Genomic DNA, 20951 nt, shown 5'->3' with positions numbered 1-20951 from the left:
ATAGTTAAGGGCTGGCAGGTAGAGTCTAGGATGAAGTTTAGTGGCCTGTTTTGAGGTCTGGATGTCAGAGGGATTTTATGCATTATAGTTGAGTAACAGTGGGTGATTTGGGGAGCCGTTAAAGATCATTGGATGGAATACTATTCTCAGCAAGAAAAGAGACAGATTGCTGATACATGCTGCAACATGCCTGAACCTCAACAACATTATGCTAAGTAAAAGAAGCCAAATACCAAAAATCCACATATTGCATTTATTTTTTAAGTTAATTTTTGTTAGCGTATGGTTGCTTTACAATGTTGTGTTAGCCTCCACTGCACAACCAAACGAATCAGCCATACACATACCACGTATTGCCTTTAAAAGGCAAATCTATAGGGACAGAAAGTAGATTAGCAGTTGCCTGGGACTAGGAATGGGAACAGGGATTAAATGTATTTGGGCATGAGGGATCTTATAGGGATGATGAAATGCTCTAAAACTGGATTGTGGTGATTGCTGCACACTTTGGTAACTTTACTAAAATAATTGAATTGCATGCTTAAAATGAGTGACTTTTATGGTATGTAACTTGTACCTCAATTAAGTTGTTTTAAGGAAAGATCATTGGAGGATGCTTTGTAATGTATTACAGTCACTGAAGAATGACTTAGGGTGTGGGTAAGGGTCACTGGAGGGCTTGAGGGACCCATTTGGGGTCACTGGAGTATGATTTGGAGGTTCAGTTGGGTAACTGCAGAAAGAAAGTTAGTGGTTATTTGGAGGTTTGTTGAGGACTGTTGGAGTCGGAGTTTGGATCAGTGGAATGTGATTTGGAGGTGGAGAGGGTATTGGAGGGTAGTTCGAAGTGCAGTTGGGGGATCTCACCTTGAGTAGTTGGGAGTATATGGGATAATGATAGGGGCTGTTGGAAGGTAGTTTTGCTGGCAATGGGGTTGGTCAGTGGAAGGTTTGGTGGTGGTGGTGGTGGTGGGGTTCATGGAACATGGTTTGGAGTTAGAGCAGATGACTGTTGGAATTGATTTGGGGTGCATGTGGGGGCCATGCCAAAGGTCGTTGAGAATGTTTGGGGTGGTGCTGAGGGCTTTTTAATGCCATTTGGGGATCAAGAGAGTATGGTTAGGAGGGTACATGGAGAGTGGTTTAGGGTCAATGGAGGGTGTTTTGGGTGCACATTGAGGGTAGATGGAGGGTGATTTGGAAGTTGTCTTTGGAGGTTAACGGTTTCAGGGCTGATTGTAGATGGTTTGGGGGAACAACTTGGGCGTATGAGAGGGTAGCTTATTCGTACAGCTTCAGTGTCCAAGGAAGGCAGATTGGGGGTACTGCGTTGGGATCAATGGACAATAGTTTGGGGATACAATTTAGGAGATGATGGAGTGTGGTTTGGAGTGCATTTTGAGGCACGAAGGGTAGTTGGGGAATTTAGAGGTGTGGTGGCGGCTGATAGAAGGCAGTCTGGGGAATGCTTGGGTGTTCGTTGCGGGGTGATTGGGGTGAGGGGCGCTAGTCTGATCACTGAGGGGGCGTGGCCTCGGTAGGGGACCGCTCCAAGGCCCTCGAGAAAGCGTGTGCGCACGCGCTCCGAACTGGTTCGCTCCTGGCGCTCCCAGGGCCTGAAAAGCGAAGACCCGAACTGGCGCCTGCGCACTTGGTCTCCGCCGCTGCTGTGGTCTCGCGCCCCGCCCCCCTTCTCCCCCCGCCCCCCCCCCCGCCCCTCCAGGCTCGCGCTCAGCGGCGGAGGTGGCGGTGCCGCCGGCAGCGGACCGACCTGAGTTGAAGGTGGGGGGCCGGGGTCCACCGCCCGCGGCCGAGCGGGTGCTCTCCTCCCACCCTCCCCGCGCCCCCTGTCTGGCCCCCACGGTTAACAGTCGCGCGGCCGAACGCGGCCCACGGGCAGGGCGCGGAAGGGGAGTAGGCACAAGTCGGGGACGAGCTGGGGGCAGCGAGGGCGGGGCGCGCCCACCACCCCTCCCGGCCTGCACCGACCCCGCCTACGCCGCGGGGCGAGGACCCTAGGTGAGTAACGCCCGCCTGGGGTTGGAAGGGAGGAGACAGGGCGGGGTGAAGGCCCGGAAACGCGGACCGGCGTTGTACCTGCGCGCGCACCCCCGACCTCTGACCCCGTGGTCTTTCCCTCGACCCCTGCCTTAACTGGCTGGCTACATCTTTTTTTCACCTTGAACCCCGGCCAGTCTTGGCCCCAGGACCTCTGGTCTGATCCCTGACCTTACCATATTCTGGCCTGATGTGATCCTCAACCCCTGTTTGGTCCCCCTAAATCCAGTCCTGACCCCAGACCCCATCCAGTTCTGTTCTCAGGGTCCTTGACCTGACCCCAGATACTTGCCTGACCCAGTTCCATCTCTGAAGCTCATCTTGCCTTGTCTTGATCACCCCAGTTTCTGTCCTGATGCTTGACCTGCCTATTCCCTAAACTCTTCTCCAGTCCCTGAACCCTTTCCAGTCATGTCCTATCCCCCTAACCCCAGTCTGATCCAGATCTGTCCTGATTCCTGACCTCTGACTTATGTACTTTCTCCCCACCCTGTGCTGTCCCCTGGGTCCCCCTCCTGACTCCTGAACTGCATCTTGGCCCACCACCTTTAGACTGTCCCTCTTGCCTCCTGCCGTATCCCTGCCCCCAAACCTATGCTGTTTTCCCTTGTCTTCTCTTGGTCCATCACTGTCCTCGTTCCTATCCTCATTCTGTCCCGGTCTTTTCCTGTTCCTTACCTCCATCCTGAACCTGTGCTTTTCCCTATCTTCTTCCTTGACCGCTGTCTTGACCTGTCCCCCATCATGTCTTCTGGGTACCGTTTTATACTGACCCTGATCCCTGTCCTGCTCTTTTGTCCCCTATTGTTCCCTACTTTTTCTCTGGCCCTTGTCCTGAACCTCAGTCCATCCCATCCCCTGGCCAGTGTCCTGGATCCTTCTCTGACTTATCTTCTGATCTCCATCCTACAATGACTCTGATTCTCTTTTGTCCCTTATACTCTTTTCTGTCCTGTTCCTTCATCCTGTCCCAACCCCAGGCCCCTGCTTTGCCCCTTATCATGCCCTGCACTCTGTTCAGATCTCCCTCCTTCATAACACCCACTTTCCATCTCCTCTGAGCCCAGAACGACAGGGGTTCCATTATACCCTGCCCTTGAACTTGGAGGTTCCACTGCACTCATTATCTCTGAAATTCATCTCAGATGCTTCTCTTAGCATGAGCAAGAGCAAGCAGCCTTGTGGGCCCTGTGTGCCTGAGGGAGTTTTCACATGTGATTTCCCCTACCCAGTGATCTCACACAGAGCTTGCATTTCTCTCCCTGCCCCAGGAGGGCATGGAACTGTTCCTGTGCCCCCCACCCTCCCCAAGTGTGAAAGAACACCCTAAATTATTCAATGACTCTGGGAGTCTGTGAGGTCCAGGTCATGTTTCTCGCCTTGCTAGGTTGGGGGCTGCCCCATGTAGGGGTGGGGGACTCAAGGGTATGTGTGAGCCTTCTAGGTCATGTTACCCCCATCTCCTGGTCTTGATCCTAGATGCTATGATCCCTGCTTTCCTGGCCTGAAAAAAGTCATAGGCCAGAGGCTTCAGGGCTTTGGTAGGGGTAGGATGGGGGCAGGAGTTTATCCTCCTCCTCTCAGCAGTAAGCAATACAAATCTTGATGCTAAGTCCATCCTACATCTGTGGGGCAGGTTTGTGTGTGTTGGGGGGGGGTCTCTGTTAGAATCAGGCTCATCCAGTAGTGACAGTAACAACAACAAGAAAAATATGAAGTTCTCTCACTGTCTGAATCTCCTTGATTTTGAGGACAGATTGGGAGAATTTGAATAGTGAGGAGGTAACATGTCCTTCAATTATGTTTTATTACTGTATTTCTCATAGAGAATAGTGACAGTTTGAATAATAAAATATCAGACCTGTTTCATTTATCCAAAACATTTATTGAAACCTATTAATAACAACACACACATCCCTCACTGTCCCAATATATTTGGTACCCAAGTTCTGAGAGGGAGAGTTTGGATAGTTCAGACAGTGAAAGATACTAAGTTATCTGAAGTTATTTTGTTTTTGCATTTTACAGAGTGAGTAGGGAGAACTCAGATAACGAGGGATAATGACTCTAGCTCAGAAATGTATTCAAATCTGTTCATTTTCCTGTGCTCTGGTGGTGAGAGTTGGGATAGTAAGGGTACCACAGTATATAAATATATTTGGTTTCTCTGTTTTGCCTGGTGAGTAAGGAAGGCTGAGAGAGTGAGGGATACCAGTCCTATCTCAAAAATGTATCCAAATCCATTCAGTTCCTGTATTTGGATAGTGAGAGTTCAGACAATTTTTCTGGATATATTTGGTTCCCGCATTTTTGATGTTGAGTAGGGAGAGGTTGGATAATGAGGGAAAACAGCTCTGTTTCAAATATGTCTGGTTTGGCACGTAGGGAGGGTTCTATATCTGGGCAGCAAGTAGGGAGGGTTTCAAGGCTGAGGGATACCAGCTCTGTCTCAAAGTGTGTGTGTGTGTGTGTGTGTGTCTGTCTGTCTGTCTGTCTGTCTGTGTCTGTGTGTGTGTGTATTTGATTCCTGAGTTTGGACTGGGAGAAATACTTGTAATTATGTATGACATATTACATATACATATTGAGCATTTACCGCGGGCCAGGCACTGTCCTACGCAAGCTTTCAATGTCTTAGCTCCTGTCATATTCACAACCCCCCTGTGAGTTATATACTGCTGTCAGCGCCCCCATTTTACAGATGAAGACATTGAGGCACAGAGAAGTTGAGTGACTTGTCCAAGCAGTCACACAGCCAGGAAGTGGCAGAGCTGGGTTGAATCCCAGACCCACTACTTGCTAGCCGTATGGGAGGCCACAGGAGGCTCTGGTCCCCGCTGGGGTGGGGCTTAGAGGTGGTTGTCTTCGGGCTGTTAAAAGTTGTGGACCAGGGCAATGATGTGTGTGGGTGACCCCGCCCTGCCTGGCCCAAGAGACCCAGTTACCTGCTCTTCCCTCCTTACTCTCGCCCCAGCCCACCTCTGCCTGAGTTTATTATTGTAGTTATTAACAGTTGTTAATGATGTGGTATGAGTTTTCTTGCACTTTGAAATGTCTAAAGTTATTTTGGCCTCTGTTGGCTCTGTTAGCACTGTTTACCTGTCTTCCAGATGCGGAGATCTAAGCCTTGAGACTCAATCTGCATTGCCGGCAAGATACCCTTGTCCCTCTCAGCTCTGTTTTTTGTTTTGTTTTGTTTTGTTTTGTTTTTTGGCCATGCCGCACGGCTTGCAGGATCTTAGTTTCCCAACCAGAGATCGAATCCATGCCCCCTGCAATCGAAGCACGGAGTCCTAACCACTGGACCACCAGGGAATTTTTGGCTCTGATTTTATAAACATCCGCCTTCCCAGCATCCGTGGTGTCCCACAAGAGGTGGGAGGGGCCACGGCTGAGAGGATGCTCCCCACCAACATCCAGCTGCCCACCTTGTGGCTGCTGCCCCCATCAGCCCCTGGCAGTAAAGGGAGGAAGAAGGGGGAGTGATGAAAGGGGCCTTTGTGTCCCATGCCGGAAATCTCACACCCAGGAAGAAAGGTGGGCAGGGTGGCGGGAGGCCTCAGTAGCATGTAGACTGGGCGTTGTTGATACAGAGCAAGTTCCTCTCCAGGCTTGGCCCACCTGCCAAATGGGGAGGGAGCTTTCCTCACTCTGCTCTTTCACATCATGGCATGGGCTGCTTTTGGGGCCTGGGTTGGGCTTGGGCCCTGAGGTCACAGAGCAGATGGTCCCGAATGGAGCTCAGGATGTGTGGTGTATGCCAGGGCAGGCCCAAAGCCCAGGTGGTAGTGTGGGGGAAACAGTACATCGCAGAGACTCAGAGCCCTCCATTTCCTTGACTCCTGGCCAGAAATGCCCCAGGGGGTGGGAAGAGGAATTGGGGAGACCCAGCCTGGATGTGAAGAAGTATGAGCCCCCTTCCCCACTCCTCCTCCCTTGCAGGAGTTGCCTCTGTCAGCCTGCAACCCAGGACCCCGCTCCCCCCCCCGCCCCGAGTTCTGATTATACCTGCTCTCATGCCTCTGTGATCAGAATCGGGCCTCTTCACCTCTGCAAGCCCCAGCTTTCGTCTCTCCAAGCTGGCTATGAGGAACTGGGTCTGTGCCATCCTCCCAGGTTTGTAAGGGGTCAGGAGGGGTTAAACCACCAGCGTGTTTCTTCCATTTGCTGGGATGATTTCTTCTGAAGCTGCAGAAGGTGGTAGGGTCTTGAAACATGGTCTTTCCTTAGAAAAGTGGACCTCATCTGTCCCAACTTGGGAAACTATTACCCCAGTGAGGGTGGGAATTGTCCTAAGACCGTCTCCCACCCCTGCCTTGCCCTGGGAGGAAAGGGTGGGGGGGTCTCAGGAATGTGATGAGTGCTGTGAAGAGACACACATTCGATGTACACCCCAGTCCTCCTGTGTGCTTAGCAACTCCCCAGACCTCCATCCCTTGGCTCCCAGGTAGTACCCTAGGGCGGGCAGGGTCTGATTTGGGCACTTGGGTAGCAACAGAGGCAGCCACCGCTCCCACGGCCCTTAGCCCTTCTTCCTCAGTCCTCTGCTAGGTGTATGGGGTGAGGGAGGAGGTCCAGGCTCTCTTCCTGGCCATGCTGCGCACCCTGAGGGGACTTGGCTCCAAGACAGCCCCTAAGGGTGGCCCGAGCCCTGGTGTCAGGCAGGCAAGGGTTAAAAGGTATGGGCCGGCCCAGTCCCTGGCCAGGTAGGCTGGGCCATTGCCTAGTGGGAGGCGGCCTAGGCATCCGCCACTGAGCTCACCCGCTTATTGCCACTACCAGCCGGAGCAGGGCCTGGTCGAGACAACTATTTTTTTTTTCGTTGAGATACCTGAGGTCACCCCACAGCACCTCTCTGGCATTGGTGAGCATCTGAGATCAGCGGGCCTGGGGGCGAGGGGTGGGGGAAGAAGGGCACGGGGTGTCCTGAAGTTCCCTGCGGGAGAGAGCCACGTCTGGGTTAGAGGCACAGCGAGGAAGGAGGGCCTGGCTAGAGGGGCGAAGCCTAAAATGTCCAGTTTCCTTTCCTGGCATGAAGCCAATTCCTTGCCGGAAGTAGACGAGGGGAAGGGATGGGGGAGAAGAGAAGCCAGAGTCCCCTTTCTCTATTCCCCTCTACTTCCTCTCCCCCTTCCTCCCCTGCAGGAGTAGCCTCTGCCCTACCTCAGCCTGGGGCTCAGCCCCCTAGGAAATCCCAGACTGGGCTCTTGAGAAACTACTTCCCGGCACCTGCCTGGTCCCCCCCCACCACTGTTCCCCGAGAGTGGGGACAAGGAGGGGACCTCTAGGGCAGTGTGGGGAACAATCCCAGACACTGAGAGTTTGTATTTGCTCCAAAGATGGCAGGATGTGGAAATGGGGGTCCCACTGAGGTGTTGGGGTGCCACCCAGGTGAGGTGTCTTGGTTGTAAACAGTCATTACAGCCAGGAATTTCTTTCTCGGCTGTGGTGTCAGAAGGGCAGACCTGAAAAACCTGCTAGGCCCGCCTCTGGGTGGGTGGCGGGGTGCCCTCTGCAGCTCTCTTGCTGCAGCCCATCCTGGGATAGGATGGGGACACAGGGTCACTAGCAGGGAGACCCAGGGGCTGGTATGGGCGTGTGTTGGGGAGGGGACTTCTGGAATTCCCCCTTCTCACCATCTTTGGGTGGGAACCAGGCAGCTCCAGGCCCCCGGGCCAATGTGCAGAGGGTAAGGGAGCAGAGGCAGAGGCTTGGGAGTGGGGGTGTGGGGCGTTGACCCGGTGTCTAGCCTGCCTGATGACCCCATGACTCAGGCCCTAGCTATGTCCCTGAGGTCAGGCTGACAGGGTGGAGTCGGGGTTCCTGTCTGGACCCCGCGTGGACTTCCAGGATGCCACGAGCTCCCAGGGAGGAAGGCTCAAGGCATCCCAGTGTGGGATGTGGGACCAGTCCTGGTGAACAGCCCCACTGAGGAGGAGTTGAGGTTCCTGTTGGGATGGAGAAAGGTTTAGGGGAGCCCTGGGAGAGTTCCTCAAACCCAAATGGGGGCTGGGGAAGAAAGAACCCCAGGAGCCTAGGGGCAGAGGAGGCTAACCTGAGACCTCAAGGAAAGCCTGCCATGTCGGACAGTGTCAGACCTTGGAGAAGGGGGCATGTGAGCACTTCTGCAGAGCACATGCTGCTACCTGGATATGCAGAGAGGCTTTCGGGACTGCCCCTGCCCCTGATGTTGAGAACAAGGAACTCCTGCTTTGTGGGAGGTGCACAGACCCCATGGTGGGTAGGAGGACTGCCAAGAAACTAGTGGCACCCTGTTAGCAGCTTGGCCATATCCCCCAGTGCATAGATGGGGAAGGGGCTTGAACTCATGCCTCCATGGCTGCCTGGGTCTTCTCCACACCTGGCCACCATGTCACGACAAGCTGCGAGGCAGGTAGGGATGGGGCATCTGTGACCTCACGAGGTCCTCCCAATCGCCTGCCACTGAGATCAGGCCAGGTGGTAGGAGGTGATGTCACCTGGCTGCCCAGCTGGAGACTGAGCAGGCTGTGGGAGGGAGGGAGCAAACTCCAGAGGAAGGGATGAGGGCAGGGCTGGCGACCAGCCAAGGCTGGCTCCATGGTCAGCCAAGGCGTCTGGGGGCAGAGAAGGAGGCAGGAGGCAGTCAGCTTGTTATCTGCAGCTGTGGACTTTGCCACTCCCAGTCCCAGCAGGGTGACTTCCCTATGCCGGGTGCCAGACAGGCTGGCGTGTGGGGAGGGGCTGGAGGGGTCCTGAGGCCAAATGAATGCTCTCCCTGCCGCACCAGGGCTGCCGGATGGACAAATAGCGACCCACAGACCACAGTCATTCTTTTATTCACCCAGCAGACATTCATTGAGCACTTGCTGTGTGCACAGAAGTGTTCTGAGTGCCAGAGATACTGATATGTTTTCTGTCCTCATGAATGTACAAGGAAGGCACAGTTTGACAGCAGTTGTGAGGGGACGTAATGCGGGGGCCCACCTCTAGAAGTGACATTAAGCCCCAGAATGTAAGAGAGAAGCAGGGGCTGGAGTGGCGTGAGGTAAAAAGTGCACTCCAGACAGCAGCTGCAGCCTGCGCAAAGGCCTGGAGGCCTGATGGGCTGGGAGCTTATGAGGGATCGGTGGGGTTCAGCACCTCTGGTAAGGGGTGTTGGACTGGAGCTGGGGGGGGCCTGGCTACATCCTTAGCCGTGGGCAGGTTATTTCATCTCTTTTTGTCTTGCTCGCCTCATCTCTAAGATGGGAGTAATAATAATCACAGTGCTGCCATCACAGGGTGGTTGTGAAGATTAAATGTGGCATAGAAGGTAACTGTTGCAGGCACCCAGGTGCTTAATAAATGCCTACTGTTGTTATAGTTGGTTGAATCTGTACCATTAATTCTCCTTTTCCAGGCAAGACTCCTGACTGTGGCCCATGGGCCTCTGAGGAGGCATTGTAAGTCCGCCCAGCTCCCCTCTTGCTGTGCTCCCACTCAATGGGAAGGGAACCAAGGTACCAGGGCCTTGACATTGACACAGATTCTGAGAGGGCAGACCAAGCAGGTGGGTGGGGTCAGGGTAGCCCTTATTCCCAGCTGGGGTGTGGGAACCTGGGTAGGGGTAGAGGTTGGGGGTGCACGCCAGATGTGCTTCCTCAGTGGCTCCCATGCATCACTGCTAGGCCTTGTCCAGCCATCAGCCGCGGCCTCTTGACAGCACCAGGATGGAAGTCAAAGGTCAGCTGATCAGCTCTCCCACCTTCAATGCCTCAGGTCGGTGTCCGGTTCCCCCTCCTGCTGCCTCCTCCCCTGCTCTGAGTCACCACCTGCTCACGTGGGAAGGGTTGGTCCCTGGCCCCACAGCTGCTCCAGGATGCCCTGGTTGCCCCCTAATCTTTGCTCCCTCTGTGTCCAGCTGCCCTGTTTGGAGAGGCTGCCCCCCAAGTGAAGTCAGAGCGGCTGCGGGGGCTGCTCGACCGGCAGCGGGCCCTGCAGGAGGCCCTGAGCCTGAAACTTCAGGAACTACGAAAAGTGTGTCTCCAGGAGGCGGTAAGGGCCTGACCCTAAGGGTGTCGGTGGGGGGTAGTGGTGAGGAGCAGGCACTGAGCTAGGCAGACTGAGGTGGTGGGGTGATTGCTGAGCCACTTGCCTGAGCTGTAAATTCTCCAAAGCTCAGCTCGGATGTCTTAGAATCAATAAAATATGGTAATATTTTACCACAATCCCCTATCAACAATTTGAAATCCAAAAATACCTCAAAAACAAAACAAGTTGTTTCCAAATCTTGGCAGTGAAACCTGATCTGAATTGACATGGGGTGATTTATAGCTTCGGTTTACCCCCTCTTGCTGTGAATGTCCACACAGTTTGCTAGAAATAATCATGCAGTTCAGAGCATGCAGCCCAGGCCCTGAAGGGAATATCATATGATATGCAGAATACAGACGGTGTCACCTTTATAAAAACTATGAAATCCTGGATTCCGAAACAGGTCTCCCTGCTTCCCATGCCCACTGCCCCTGGGACTCGGGCCACTGAGGGGCTGAGAGTCTTTGCTGCACACCCATCTGGTGGAGAATTGAGAGGAGGAAGAGAAATAACAGGCATGGGTGTCGAGCAGGGCTGGGTACCTTTGGGGGTCATTACTGCTTTGCCGCATCCCCCCACCTAACCCTTGGTAGTCTCTGACCCCTGCCCCTGCCCAGGAGCTGACTGGCCAGCTGCCCCCTGAGTGCCCGCTGGAGCCTGGTGAGCGGCCCCAGTTGGTGCGCCGGCGGCCCCCTGCAGCCCGTGCCTACCCTCCACTGCACCCTAATCCAGCGCACCACTCCTTGTGCCCCGCCAAGGTGAGCAGACGGGCGTGCAGAGCCAGGTGGCGGTGGGACAGAAGCCCGGAGGAAGCAGAGAGGGGGTTGCAGCCAGGGGAAGGAGAGGCTGAGGTGGAGAGGGGAGGAGCTTGACGGAGGTGGGTTCCAGGTCTGAGAGAGGATGCTGTTCCCTAACTGTCAGGATAGGCGTCTCACCCCCAGGAAGATGAAGAGGCCCAGCCCTAATCAACGCAGGCCCTGTCCCCAGAGGGAGAACAGGCTGCCCCCAGGAAGGGCAGGCCCTGCCTCCAGCGTAGCTGGTCCCTGCCACCACCTGGTCCTGGTGCTTGTCCATTTCCATTTCCAACACTTGGTCCTGTCCCACCCTCTTGGGTAGGTCCCGCAGGAGCTGGCGCTCGAGGCCCTGGAGCGCGAGGTGTCAGTGCAGCAGCAGATTGCGGCCGCTGCCCGCCGCCTGGCCTTGGCCCCCGAGCTCAGCGCTGAGCAGCGCCGACGCCGGCGCCAGGTCCAGGCAGATGCTCTGCGGAGGCTGCACGAGCTGGAGGAGCAGCTCGGGGATGTCCGGGCCCACCTCGGCCTCCCGGGGCTCCCGCCACCCCAGCCCCTGCCGCTGTCCACCGGGACCGTTATCACCGCCCAGGGAGTCTGCCTGGGCACACGCCTTGCTCAGCTCAGCCAAGGTGAGCCAAGCCCTATCACCCCACTGATGAAAGCGGGAAGGTGGGCATTGGTTAAGGGACATGGTAGAGATGGAGTGGGTGAGCAGCCAGTGAAAAGTGGGAGGTAGGCAGAACTTAAGGGGCCCTACCAGTAAGAGGAATTGTGTAAACTGGCTCCCGGGCAAGGGTGGGGCCACTGGGAATAGGCATCAGGAAAGTGAGGGACCAAGCCTCTGGTGGTCTTGGATTTAGGTAAAGGTGGATTCTTGGGAAGTGTACAGGATGGGGAGGGGACTGTCCAGTGGTGTAAGGGGATGGCCAGACCTCACATTGATAGGCCCAGGTTTCCCCTTCTTACCTGTAGAGGACGTCGTTCTGCACTCGGAGAGCAGCTCCCTCTCAGAGTCTGGGGCCAGCCATGATAATGGTGAGGACCCCTGTCCCTCAAAGCTCCCCGTCTGTTGATGCGTAGCCCCCACCCTCCATCTTTTTTTTTTTTTTTTTTTTTTTTTGACGCACGGGCTTAGTTGCTCCACGGCATGTGGGATCTTCCTGGAGCTGGGATCGAACCCATGACCTCTGCATTGGCAGGCGGATTCTTATCCACTGCACCACCTAGGAAGCCCCCCCACCCTCCATCTTTAGCTCCTCTTTAGCCATGTCCCATCCTCCTGTGGAGCCCCCATCTTCTTCACTTCAATCCCCCCCACCTCCCCGCCCCATCAGCTCCAGTTCTCTCCTCATCCCTTAGCTTCTCCTCAGCCTGTCCTACCTGTTTAGCCCTCCCTACCTCCCTAGCCCCTGCCCTTTGCTTTGCCCACAACCCTTCGGGCACCCTCCCATTGAATTCTCCCCCACTTTCTCCCTTCCACCCAGAGGAGCCCCGTGGCTGCTTCCCTCTGGCTGAGCGCCCTTCACCACCCAAGGCCTGGGACCAGCTGCGGGCAGTATCTGGGGGCAGCCCTGAGCGGCGAACTCCATGGAAACCACCCCCATCGGATCTTTATGGGGATCTGAAGAGCCGACGGAACTCTGTGGCCAGCCCCACCAGGTGAGGGTGAGCCCCTCCCCTCCTTCCCCAGGAGCCAAGAGTGGGAGCTGAGCCTGGGCTGGCAGGAGGGCCTGCTGGTAGGTACGGTCTCTAACCTGGACCCCCACCTGGGCCTGCTCGTCTCTGTCTAGCCCCACACGCTCGCTGCCCAGGAGTGCCTCCAGTTTTGAGGGGCGAAGTGTGCCTGCCACCCCTGTCCTCACCCGGGGCGCTGGCCCCCAGCTCTGCAAGTAAGTGGACTCTGAGGGTGAGTTTGAGGACCAGAGGAGGGAACCAGTAGTTCTAACTGGGCGTGTTGGGGAGAGCATTATCAAAGGTTGTGGGACATGAAAGACTGGGCTTTGAATATATCAGTTGTATTCTGATTTTCTATGTCAGTTGTATGAAAATGCAAGAATTTTAGTTTTGTTTCAGGACTTTTGTTCATAATGCATCCTATTGCATGATAAAGAAATATAGGTAAAATATCTTTTGGAATGTGCCATATGTGTATTTCTGTAATATCACATTATAAATAAAAAAAATTTAATTGACCGAAAAGGAAAGAGAAAAGAAAAGAAAGGCTGGGCTTTGAAAGGTAAATAGGAGTTGTCTTGGTGGAGAAGGGAGTGGGGATTTGGGCAGAAGCACCAGAGTTTGAGTATGGGCTTTTCTGTGCGTTTTGGGCAAGTCATCTCCCTTCTCTGAATCTTTGTCTCCTCATTTGTGAAATGGGCATAATAATACTGCCTGTGGAAGATACTGTAGGCGTAAATGAGTTCTGGTTAACATGTACTGCGTACCTACCATCTGCTAGGAATCAGTGCTTTACTTGGTATCAAACTCATTTAATTGTCACAACATCCGTATGAGGTAGGTGCTATTATTACTCCCGTTTTAGAGATGAGGAAACTGAGACACAGAGAGCTTAAGTAACTTGCTAGTAAAATGAAAACCTGGTATTTGAATCCAGACAGGTTTGACTCAAGAGTCCGTGCTTTTTTTTTTTTTTTTAATTTTTTTTTATTATTTTTTGGGGGTACACCAAGTTCAATCATTAGTTTTTATACACATATCCCCGTATTCCCTCCCTTCCTTGACTCCCCCCCCCTCGAGTCCCCCCCACCCTCCCCACCCCAGTCCTCTAAGGCATCTTCCATCCTCGAGTTGGAAGAGTCCGTGCTTTTAACCATGGTACTCCACTACTTTTTTTTCCCCTACTACTTCTTAAACAAATATGTACTTACTAAATGCCTACTTTTTCCACGCTGTGAACAAAACAAAATCCCCATCCTTGTGACCCTTGCATTCTATGAATAGTGGCTGTTAGGATGATAGTTTTGGGTGGTTCATACACATGAAGGGAGAGAGAATTCAGGAAGGGTCTTGAATTCCTAGCCTAAGCTTAGGACCTCATGATAGAGGAGGCTGGGAGCCCTGAGAAGCACCTTAGCAGGGGATGAGGGGTCAGATGTGCTCCGGAGAGCCCTCTGCCCTCCCCTGCTAGTATTTCCTCTGGAGCCCTACACACACTTCCATCTCCCTCTGAGCTAACAATCCCAGGCACCCCCATACAGTTTTTTTTGTGTGTGTGTGGTTAAGTAGTTGCCCATATGTTTATTATTGAGTCCTGTTTACACTTTTGTGAACTATTACACATTTAAACATTGAACGTTTTCCTTATTTGTATGCCTTTAGCTAATAAAGAAATTACTTTTGATCTATGATATTTGTATCAAATATTTCCCCCCAATTGGTTGTACCCTCTTTTCTGTTTCTTCGTGTTTTGCCTTATTCATTCTTTTTTAATTTTTTTTTTATTTTTTGGGGGGTACACCAGGTTCAATCATCTGTTTATACACATATCCCCATATTCCCTCCCTTCCTTGACTCCCCCCCCTCAAGTCCCCCCCACCCTCCCCGCCCCAGTCCTCTAAGGCATCTTCCATCCTCGAGTTGGACTCCCTTTGTTATACAACAACTTCCCACTGACTATTTTACAGTTGGTAGTATATACAGTTTTGTTTTTTTTTTGGGATCTTCCTGGAGCAGGGCTCGAACCCGTGTCCCCTGCATTGGCAGGCGGATTCTCAACCACTGTGCCACCTAGGAAGCCCCCCCCCCCATACAGTTTTAACTGCTCTACTCCCCAGTCCGTGGCAGGACCTCTGCTGCCCTTTACATGCCACTCCCTAACACCTTTATACACACAATTTCTAATCCTAAGCCCATTTTGGAGGTGTGGAAGTGAAGGCTCAGAGAGAGGGCAGGATAGGGAGGGCACTCATCCCATCTGCCTGATATTTCTGACCTTTCTTCCATCACCCCCACCTCTGTGCCCCCAGACCTGAAGGCCTCCATTCTCGCCAGTGGTCCGGCAGCCAGGACTCCCAGATGGGCTTCCCCCGGGCGGACGCTGTCTCTGACCGCACCTCCCTCTTCGCAGCTCGCACCCGCCGCAGCAACAGCTCCGAGGCCCTGCTGGTGGACCGGGCAGCTAGTGGGGGAGCTGGCTCCCCGCCTGCGCCTCTGGTTCCCCCTGCCGCCGGTCCTCCGGTCTGCAAGAGCAGTGAAGTGCTATATGAGCGCCCCCAACCGACCCCTGCCTTCTCCTCCCGCACAGCTGGTCCCCCCGACCCTCCCCGGGCTGCCCGGCCCAGCTCAGCTGCTCCTGCCTCCCGCGGGGGCCCCCGGCTCCCACCTGTGTGTGGGGACTTCTTCTTGGACTATTCCCTGGACCGGGGCCTGCCCCGCGGTGGCGGCGGGACAGGCTGGGGGGACCTGCTGCCTGCAGCTGAGGTCCCAGGACCCCTCTCCCGCCGGGATGGGCTCCTCGCCATGCTCCCAGGCCCACCGCCTGTATATGCGGCTGACGGCAGCAGCCCCCTCCTCCGCAGCAAGGATCCCCACAGCCGTGCTACCCGCGCCAAGCCCTGTGGCCTGACCCTGGAGGCTGCCGAGGGTCCAGAGGTGCATCCCAACCCTCTGCTGTGGATGCCCCCACCCGCCCGTATGCCCCCAGCCGGTGAGCGCAGCGGCCACAAGAGCCTCGCCCTGGAGGGGCTGCGGGACTGGTACATCCGGAACTCGGGACTGGCTGCAGGGCCCCAGCGCCGGCCTGGGCTCCCACACATGGGCCCGCAGCACCCGCCCTTCCTCCATGCCCGCTGCTATGAGGTGGGCCAGACGCTGTATGGGGCCCCCAGCCAGGCGCCGCTCCCGCACTCAAGGAGTTTCACGGCGCCCCCTGTCTCCGGCAGGTATGGGGGATGCTTTTACTGATGGGTAGGGGTCTCTTGAGGCAGGTGGCAAAGGTGTCCAGGCCAGGGAGCATCTAGTCATGGTAGCTAATGACGTGGACCGCAAGAGAAGTAGCCGCAGCCTTGGCCCGGGGTCACTGGGCCCTGCCTGACCGCGTTAGTCCGTGGGGTCTTGGTGGAGGGGTATCTTGGGCCCTGGTAGCAGCAGTTCTTCACCAAGCTTTACAAGAATTTTAATATTTGAACAATCAGTGCATGTCAGCTGAAAATGAGCCTTGAAACTAGGGTGCTGGGAGGAAGGGATGTCCTGTGCCCCTCGCCTTTCTCTTCTTCTTTTCACCGTGCCCCACACTTGCGAGCCTAAAGGTGCTGTCCTGTGCCTGCCTCCACGTCTTTAACGAGCCTCTTTTCCTCTCTCTTTCTGTGTCTTGTCTGTCTTTTCCTCTCTCCTCTGTCTTCCCACCCTGTCCTCCGGATTCCTGCTACCCCTTCTAAAGATACTACGCGGACTTCCTGTACCCCCCGGAGCTGAGCGCTCGTTTAAGTGACCTGACGCTAGAGGGGGAGCAGTCCTCCAGCTCTGACCCCCAGACCCCAGGGACACTGGTCTGACCCCTTCTGATATGCCCCTTGTTGGCTTGGGCATGACTCCAGTCTGGGGAGCACACAGCTGACCTCGCTGAGCCCTGGGGTGTGGTTGCTCTCGGTCCTGGGGGACACCAACCTGATCTTCCAAGGCCCCTGGCTCCCTGTGGGCCCACGAAGGTGTCTGACACCCTGCGTCTCCTCTCATGCTGTGTTGGGGACGGGGGGCTCTCTGCCAGCTTAAAAGGGAGGGGATAATGTAATGGGGACTCCAAGCCCCTTCCTCCAGTTCTGTTTACAGTTGTGATTTAGGTATTCACTGTCTTCCCCCAACGCTAGACATTTTATAAAAAGGGAAACTGTGATCTCGTCCTGGTTGGGTTCATTCCTGTCCCCACGCCCAGCCTGTTCCATTCAGGAACCCCCTCTACAAAATGGACCATATGGTCTCAGGGCCCAGTTTGGGGCAGCCAGGAGACTCTGGTGTGAGCAGAACTCCCCGCCACTCCCCCACTGGGGCAGTTTTTCTTGGGGAAGGGCCCACATTTGGAAGGAATGAAGTCTCTGTCCACATTTGGAAGGACTGAAGTTTGGGTGGGGGGCTTGGGTTCATTTTCCCTCCCCCAGGGGTGCCTGAAGGTGCCCCAGTCCCTGTCTGCCTGTCTGTGCCCGCTGCCTCTGCCCACAGAGTGAGATGGCCCAGTCTTTGGCGGCAGCCTCTGCTCCGACTATCCCCAATCAGGAGGCCCCGCAGGAGGACCAAAGGGCAGAGCCATTGGGTGTGTTGTGTCCTGGGATGCTGCGGTGGTGGAACCTGGCATCGGGTAGATGCCAGTGAAATCCTCAAGTGACGTCTCGCCACAGGTTACGTCACGTCTTCCTTGGCTTTCCTTCCATCCACCACTTTTTAAACAAATTCACACAAGCTGTGTTTTCTATGATACCTGTCTGTGACGTTCTGGAGCTGGGGGTTCCCCTACCCCCTTTACCTGGTGTTAAACTTTTCTTTTTGTACCAATGGATCTGGGCCCAAGACACTACCCACACTGGAAGGGGATTTCTATAATAAATGTGTAAACTGAACCCATACATTGCTTCCCTATCTGCCTTGCCTTGGGGGCCCACATCTTTAGCTAAGACTAGATAATGTATTTTTACAAGAAAAAAATATATAGTACTGTGGAAACAGCCTGTGATAATGTCATCTGCTTTGGTTTTACTTGCTTTGTGATGTAGGGCAACGTCTTTGCCTATCCATGCTCAGATTCCTAGCCGAGAGCCCTTAGTAATACAAATGACGGCAGCAAACACTCCGTGCCCTTAACTCCCTGGTGTGTCAATGCCACTCCAGAGGTAATAGGTTCCAGAAAGGAACTGAGAGCTCACCCTTCAGCCCACATATTTGGCAGAGACCCAGTCAGAAAGTCTCTAGTAGAATTGAAAAGCAGGTCACTTCTGGCCATTGAAACACACAGACTTTACTAAGGAGGCCCAAATTGGCTTGAGTAATGCAACAGCCTTTATTGTTGCAGCAACACTGATATATATGCCCCATTCCTGGTCAGGGCTATCCCCACCCCACCCCATCCCACCCCTTGGTCCTCATCACTGTGCAACTTTGTGAGGGGTGGGGTGGGGAGTGGCAGAATCCCTAAGCAGAGCTGGAGGGAGGCAAGTGGGGTTGCTGAGTGTTGGGGTCACCTGGGACCAAGGGTTCAACGGGGTCAGGATACCTGAATCCACCCAGATGGGGTCTGAGAACACTTGGATCCTGGGTTCAAAGCTGGGGTGGGGGCTGGAAAAGCCTTGGTCCAGGGTTCAAGATTTGAGGATGCCTTGGTCCCAGTCCCCAGCTTTGGAGCTGAGCGTGGGAGATAGGTGGGTCCCAGATTGGGGTTGGCGGGAGTGTCTGGGCCCAGAGTTTGAGGTTGGCCATGAGTGCTCTGGTCTCCAAGCCCGAGTTTTGGGCTGGATGTGAGGATCTCTGGGTCCCAAGTTCAGGGCTGGGAAGACTCTGGTTTCCTAAAATGGGGGCTGGGTATGAGAGGATATCCCAGTTTGGGACCTGGGGGAAGGGTTGCAGTTGTCCTGTTTTTTGAACTGGGCGGGGGCTCCTATTTTAAGGACTGGGAAAGGGCTCTGGGTCCGGGCCGGGGTGGGGATGGCATTCTCCACGTCTTGCGTACAGATCCCAGGGCCCTAGGATCCAGCCTCCTGTTCTTGTCCCAGCGCCTCCAGTAGCAGCCCCATTGGCGTCCGCTTGAGACCAATGCTCTCAATTTGGTTCTCAATCTTGTTCTTGAGGTTGCGCAGGCGCAGTGATGCGTGCACCAGGATCACTGTAGGCAATAGGAGTGAGGTCAGTGGAATGGGACATGAGTCTTTAGCTAATGGGGGCCCAGAGAAGGGAACTGGAGCACAGGCAGACCAATGGAATGGTCAGTAGCCAGGACAACTCTGAACCCTGCTAGTGTGGTGGAGTAACTCGCCTCGCAACAGGCGTGTGGCCAGGGAGGGTGCACAGTAACGGGGACGTGGCCGCTTCATATGAAGGCACTTCATGCCAGCGGTGACGCCCAGAAAGGCGGTAAGTAAGAGGGGCGTTCCCAGAGAGGGGAGTAATGCCAGGGAAGGCGCTTCGTAAAGGAGGTGTGGCCTTGCCCGCCGGGTGTCCCCGCCCCCTCTCAGCCCAGGAATCAGGGTAGGGCGGGCCCGGCGCTGTTGGCTAGCGCTGGCCGTCTTCCCGGCTATCTCAGGGTAGTGGAGACTCACGAAGCACGGGCCCGGCGATGCTCAGCAGGAAGGTGCAAGCGCCGCCCGCGGCCCAGAGAACGAGGAGGCCGACGACAAGCACTGCGGCCAGGCAGGCAGCTGGGTGGCTGCGACGGCAGCGGCGCACGGCTGCTCGTGTCTCAGCCGCCCACACCAGCATGCCAAGGGCCACCGCCACTACCAGCGCGCTTAGGAGGGTGTGCAGCGGGCGCACGTACCTGCGGGGACAATGGAACTAAGCTAGCTGGGCAGGCGGGGAGAGGGCCGCCCGGCCTCCGTGCCTCCCAGACCACCACCGTCCCAGAGCCCGGGCCCTGAGAGCTTTGGTTCCCACTCCACCCCCAATCCGGACCCTCCAGCCCGGCAAATACTTCCGCCAGCCCTGTCTCCAGCACGTCCACCCTCCAAGGATTCCAACTCCTAGGAGCCCTGGGCTCCCCTGCGGATCCTCATTTCTTTCTTGTCAGTCCTACAGTCGCATCTTCCTGCTTCAGGCCCTCCCATCCCGCTAGGCCCCCGGGCTCGCAGCCTTTCCCTGCTCTTTCCCTCTGACCCTACCCCTGCAGGACCCACACCAGCCGCCCCCCCCCCATCCCAACGTGCCCCCAAACTCACTCTTTGCAAAGGCCCAGCCCTTCTAAATTCCTCTTCCAGTCCTTCTGTTTCCATACAGTTCCCTCTCCCCAGGCCCAGAGTCCCTTCCAGACTTCCTCCCCTTCAAATTCCCCCTCCGGGTTCCCATTTCCTATAGATTCCTCCCTGCATCATTACTAGAACCCCTTCCAGGCTTTCGGTGCCATTCTTAACTTCCAATCCTGCCCAAGTTCCTCCTCCAGGTTCTCCATACCTCCCTGGTCTCAGGCCTTCCATCCCTGGGTCCCTCTTGACTCAAGTTCCCCAATAGGTACCTGCTCCTGGAGCATTCCAATTATATCTAAGCTCCTCTCCAAGCCCAGATCCTCCACAAGTCCACCCTTCAACTTGACCACGTCCTGTCCCTGTCTCTGCTGTAAGTCCTCCAAGGCCACCTTAATCTGGCCCCATCACCCCTCAGGCACAGTCATGTCCCACTTTCAGGCCCTCCTTATCTTCAGGTCCACACTTCCCCCTACACCCGCAGGACCCACTCCAGCCGGCCCCCCCATCCCAACCTGCCCCCAAATCCACCCTTTGCCAAGGCCCAGCCCTTGCAGATTCCTCTTTCAGGCCTTCTGTCTCCCAGTTTCCCCTTCAGTTTCACACTCTATTGAATTCGCCCTTCAAGGTCTCGAATCCCCCATCAAAACCCCATGGGTCCACCCTCCATGCCCAGCGGACGCCCCCCGCCAACCGGCGCCTCCCTCCCTCCCTCACCCGGCCAGAGCGAGACCAAGGCCGAAGCAGATAAGGTAGTTGGTTTGGTAGTAGAGGAGGTTGTTGATGACGCGGTGGCACCATCGCTGCGGGTCGCGCGGATCCGGGGCTGCCAGACGCGCCGACCCCAGAACGAAGTCGTCCAGGGCGCGTAGCGGTGGCAGCCGCACCTCCGACATCCTGCCGGTCGATGTAGCTGGACCAAGCAAAGAAAAGGCCGGACTACAACACCCGTTCGACCCCGCGCCACCGCGAGGCACACTGGGAAATGGAGTCTGGACCGTGCAGCCGCTACCCAGACGACCTAGTGGACTGCGCAGGTGCGGCAATACACGTGACCGGAAATGCAAACATGCCGGAACTGTAAGGCAGCAGGGGCTGCCGGGAAATTAAGTCTCCGCCGCCGCGGGGCGAGGCATTCCCATCCACCCCCAGACGG

At 55.3% G+C, this 20951-nt stretch overlaps 2 protein-coding genes across 7 annotated transcripts; one reads left to right on the top strand and one right to left on the bottom strand.

Moving 5' to 3' along the window:
• The first annotated feature begins 1718 nt into the window (after positions 1–1718).
• On the top strand, positions 1719–17571 carry CCDC120 (coiled-coil domain containing 120). 6 transcript variants are annotated; one of them, XM_057718739.1, is made up of 11 exons: positions 6824–6922; positions 9440–9589; positions 9708–9798; positions 9941–10074; positions 10731–10871; positions 11230–11533; positions 11877–11939; positions 12389–12563; positions 12695–12793; positions 14888–15802; positions 16300–17571. In XM_057718739.1, the coding sequence occupies exons 3-11, from the start codon at positions 9750–9752 to the stop codon at positions 16412–16414; spliced, it is 1995 nt and encodes a 664-aa protein (XP_057574722.1). In that variant the 5' UTR covers positions 6824–6922; positions 9440–9589; positions 9708–9749; the 3' UTR covers positions 16415–17571. The 6 variants fall into 6 exon arrangements, with proteins under 6 accessions (XP_057574719.1, XP_057574721.1, XP_057574720.1 ...); XM_057718736.1 differs by lacking the exon at positions 6824–6922 and adding an exon at positions 1719–2019 and having other exon boundaries at positions 9440–9539; positions 14888–17571; XM_057718738.1 differs by having other exon boundaries at positions 5101–6922; positions 9440–9482; positions 9708–9762; positions 14888–17571.
• Positions 17572–17887: 316 nt separating this feature from the next.
• On the bottom strand, positions 17888–20782 carry PRAF2 (PRA1 domain family member 2). The gene is made up of 3 exons (XM_057719033.1): positions 20513–20782; positions 19160–19377; positions 17888–18726 (listed from the first exon to the last, which is right to left on the bottom strand). The coding sequence occupies exons 1-3, from the start codon at positions 20689–20691 to the stop codon at positions 18587–18589; spliced, it is 537 nt and encodes a 178-aa protein (XP_057575016.1). The 5' UTR covers positions 20692–20782; the 3' UTR covers positions 17888–18586.
• Between the last annotated feature and the right edge of the window lie 169 nt (positions 20783–20951).

Source organism: Hippopotamus amphibius, chromosome X (genome assembly GCF_030028045.1).
Source record: "Hippopotamus amphibius kiboko isolate mHipAmp2 chromosome X, mHipAmp2.hap2, whole genome shotgun sequence".
Classification (NCBI taxonomy): Eukaryota; Metazoa; Chordata; class Mammalia; order Artiodactyla; family Hippopotamidae; genus Hippopotamus; species Hippopotamus amphibius.
Note: the sequence above shows the minus strand (reverse complement) of the source record. Positions and strands in the feature narration are given on the sequence as shown.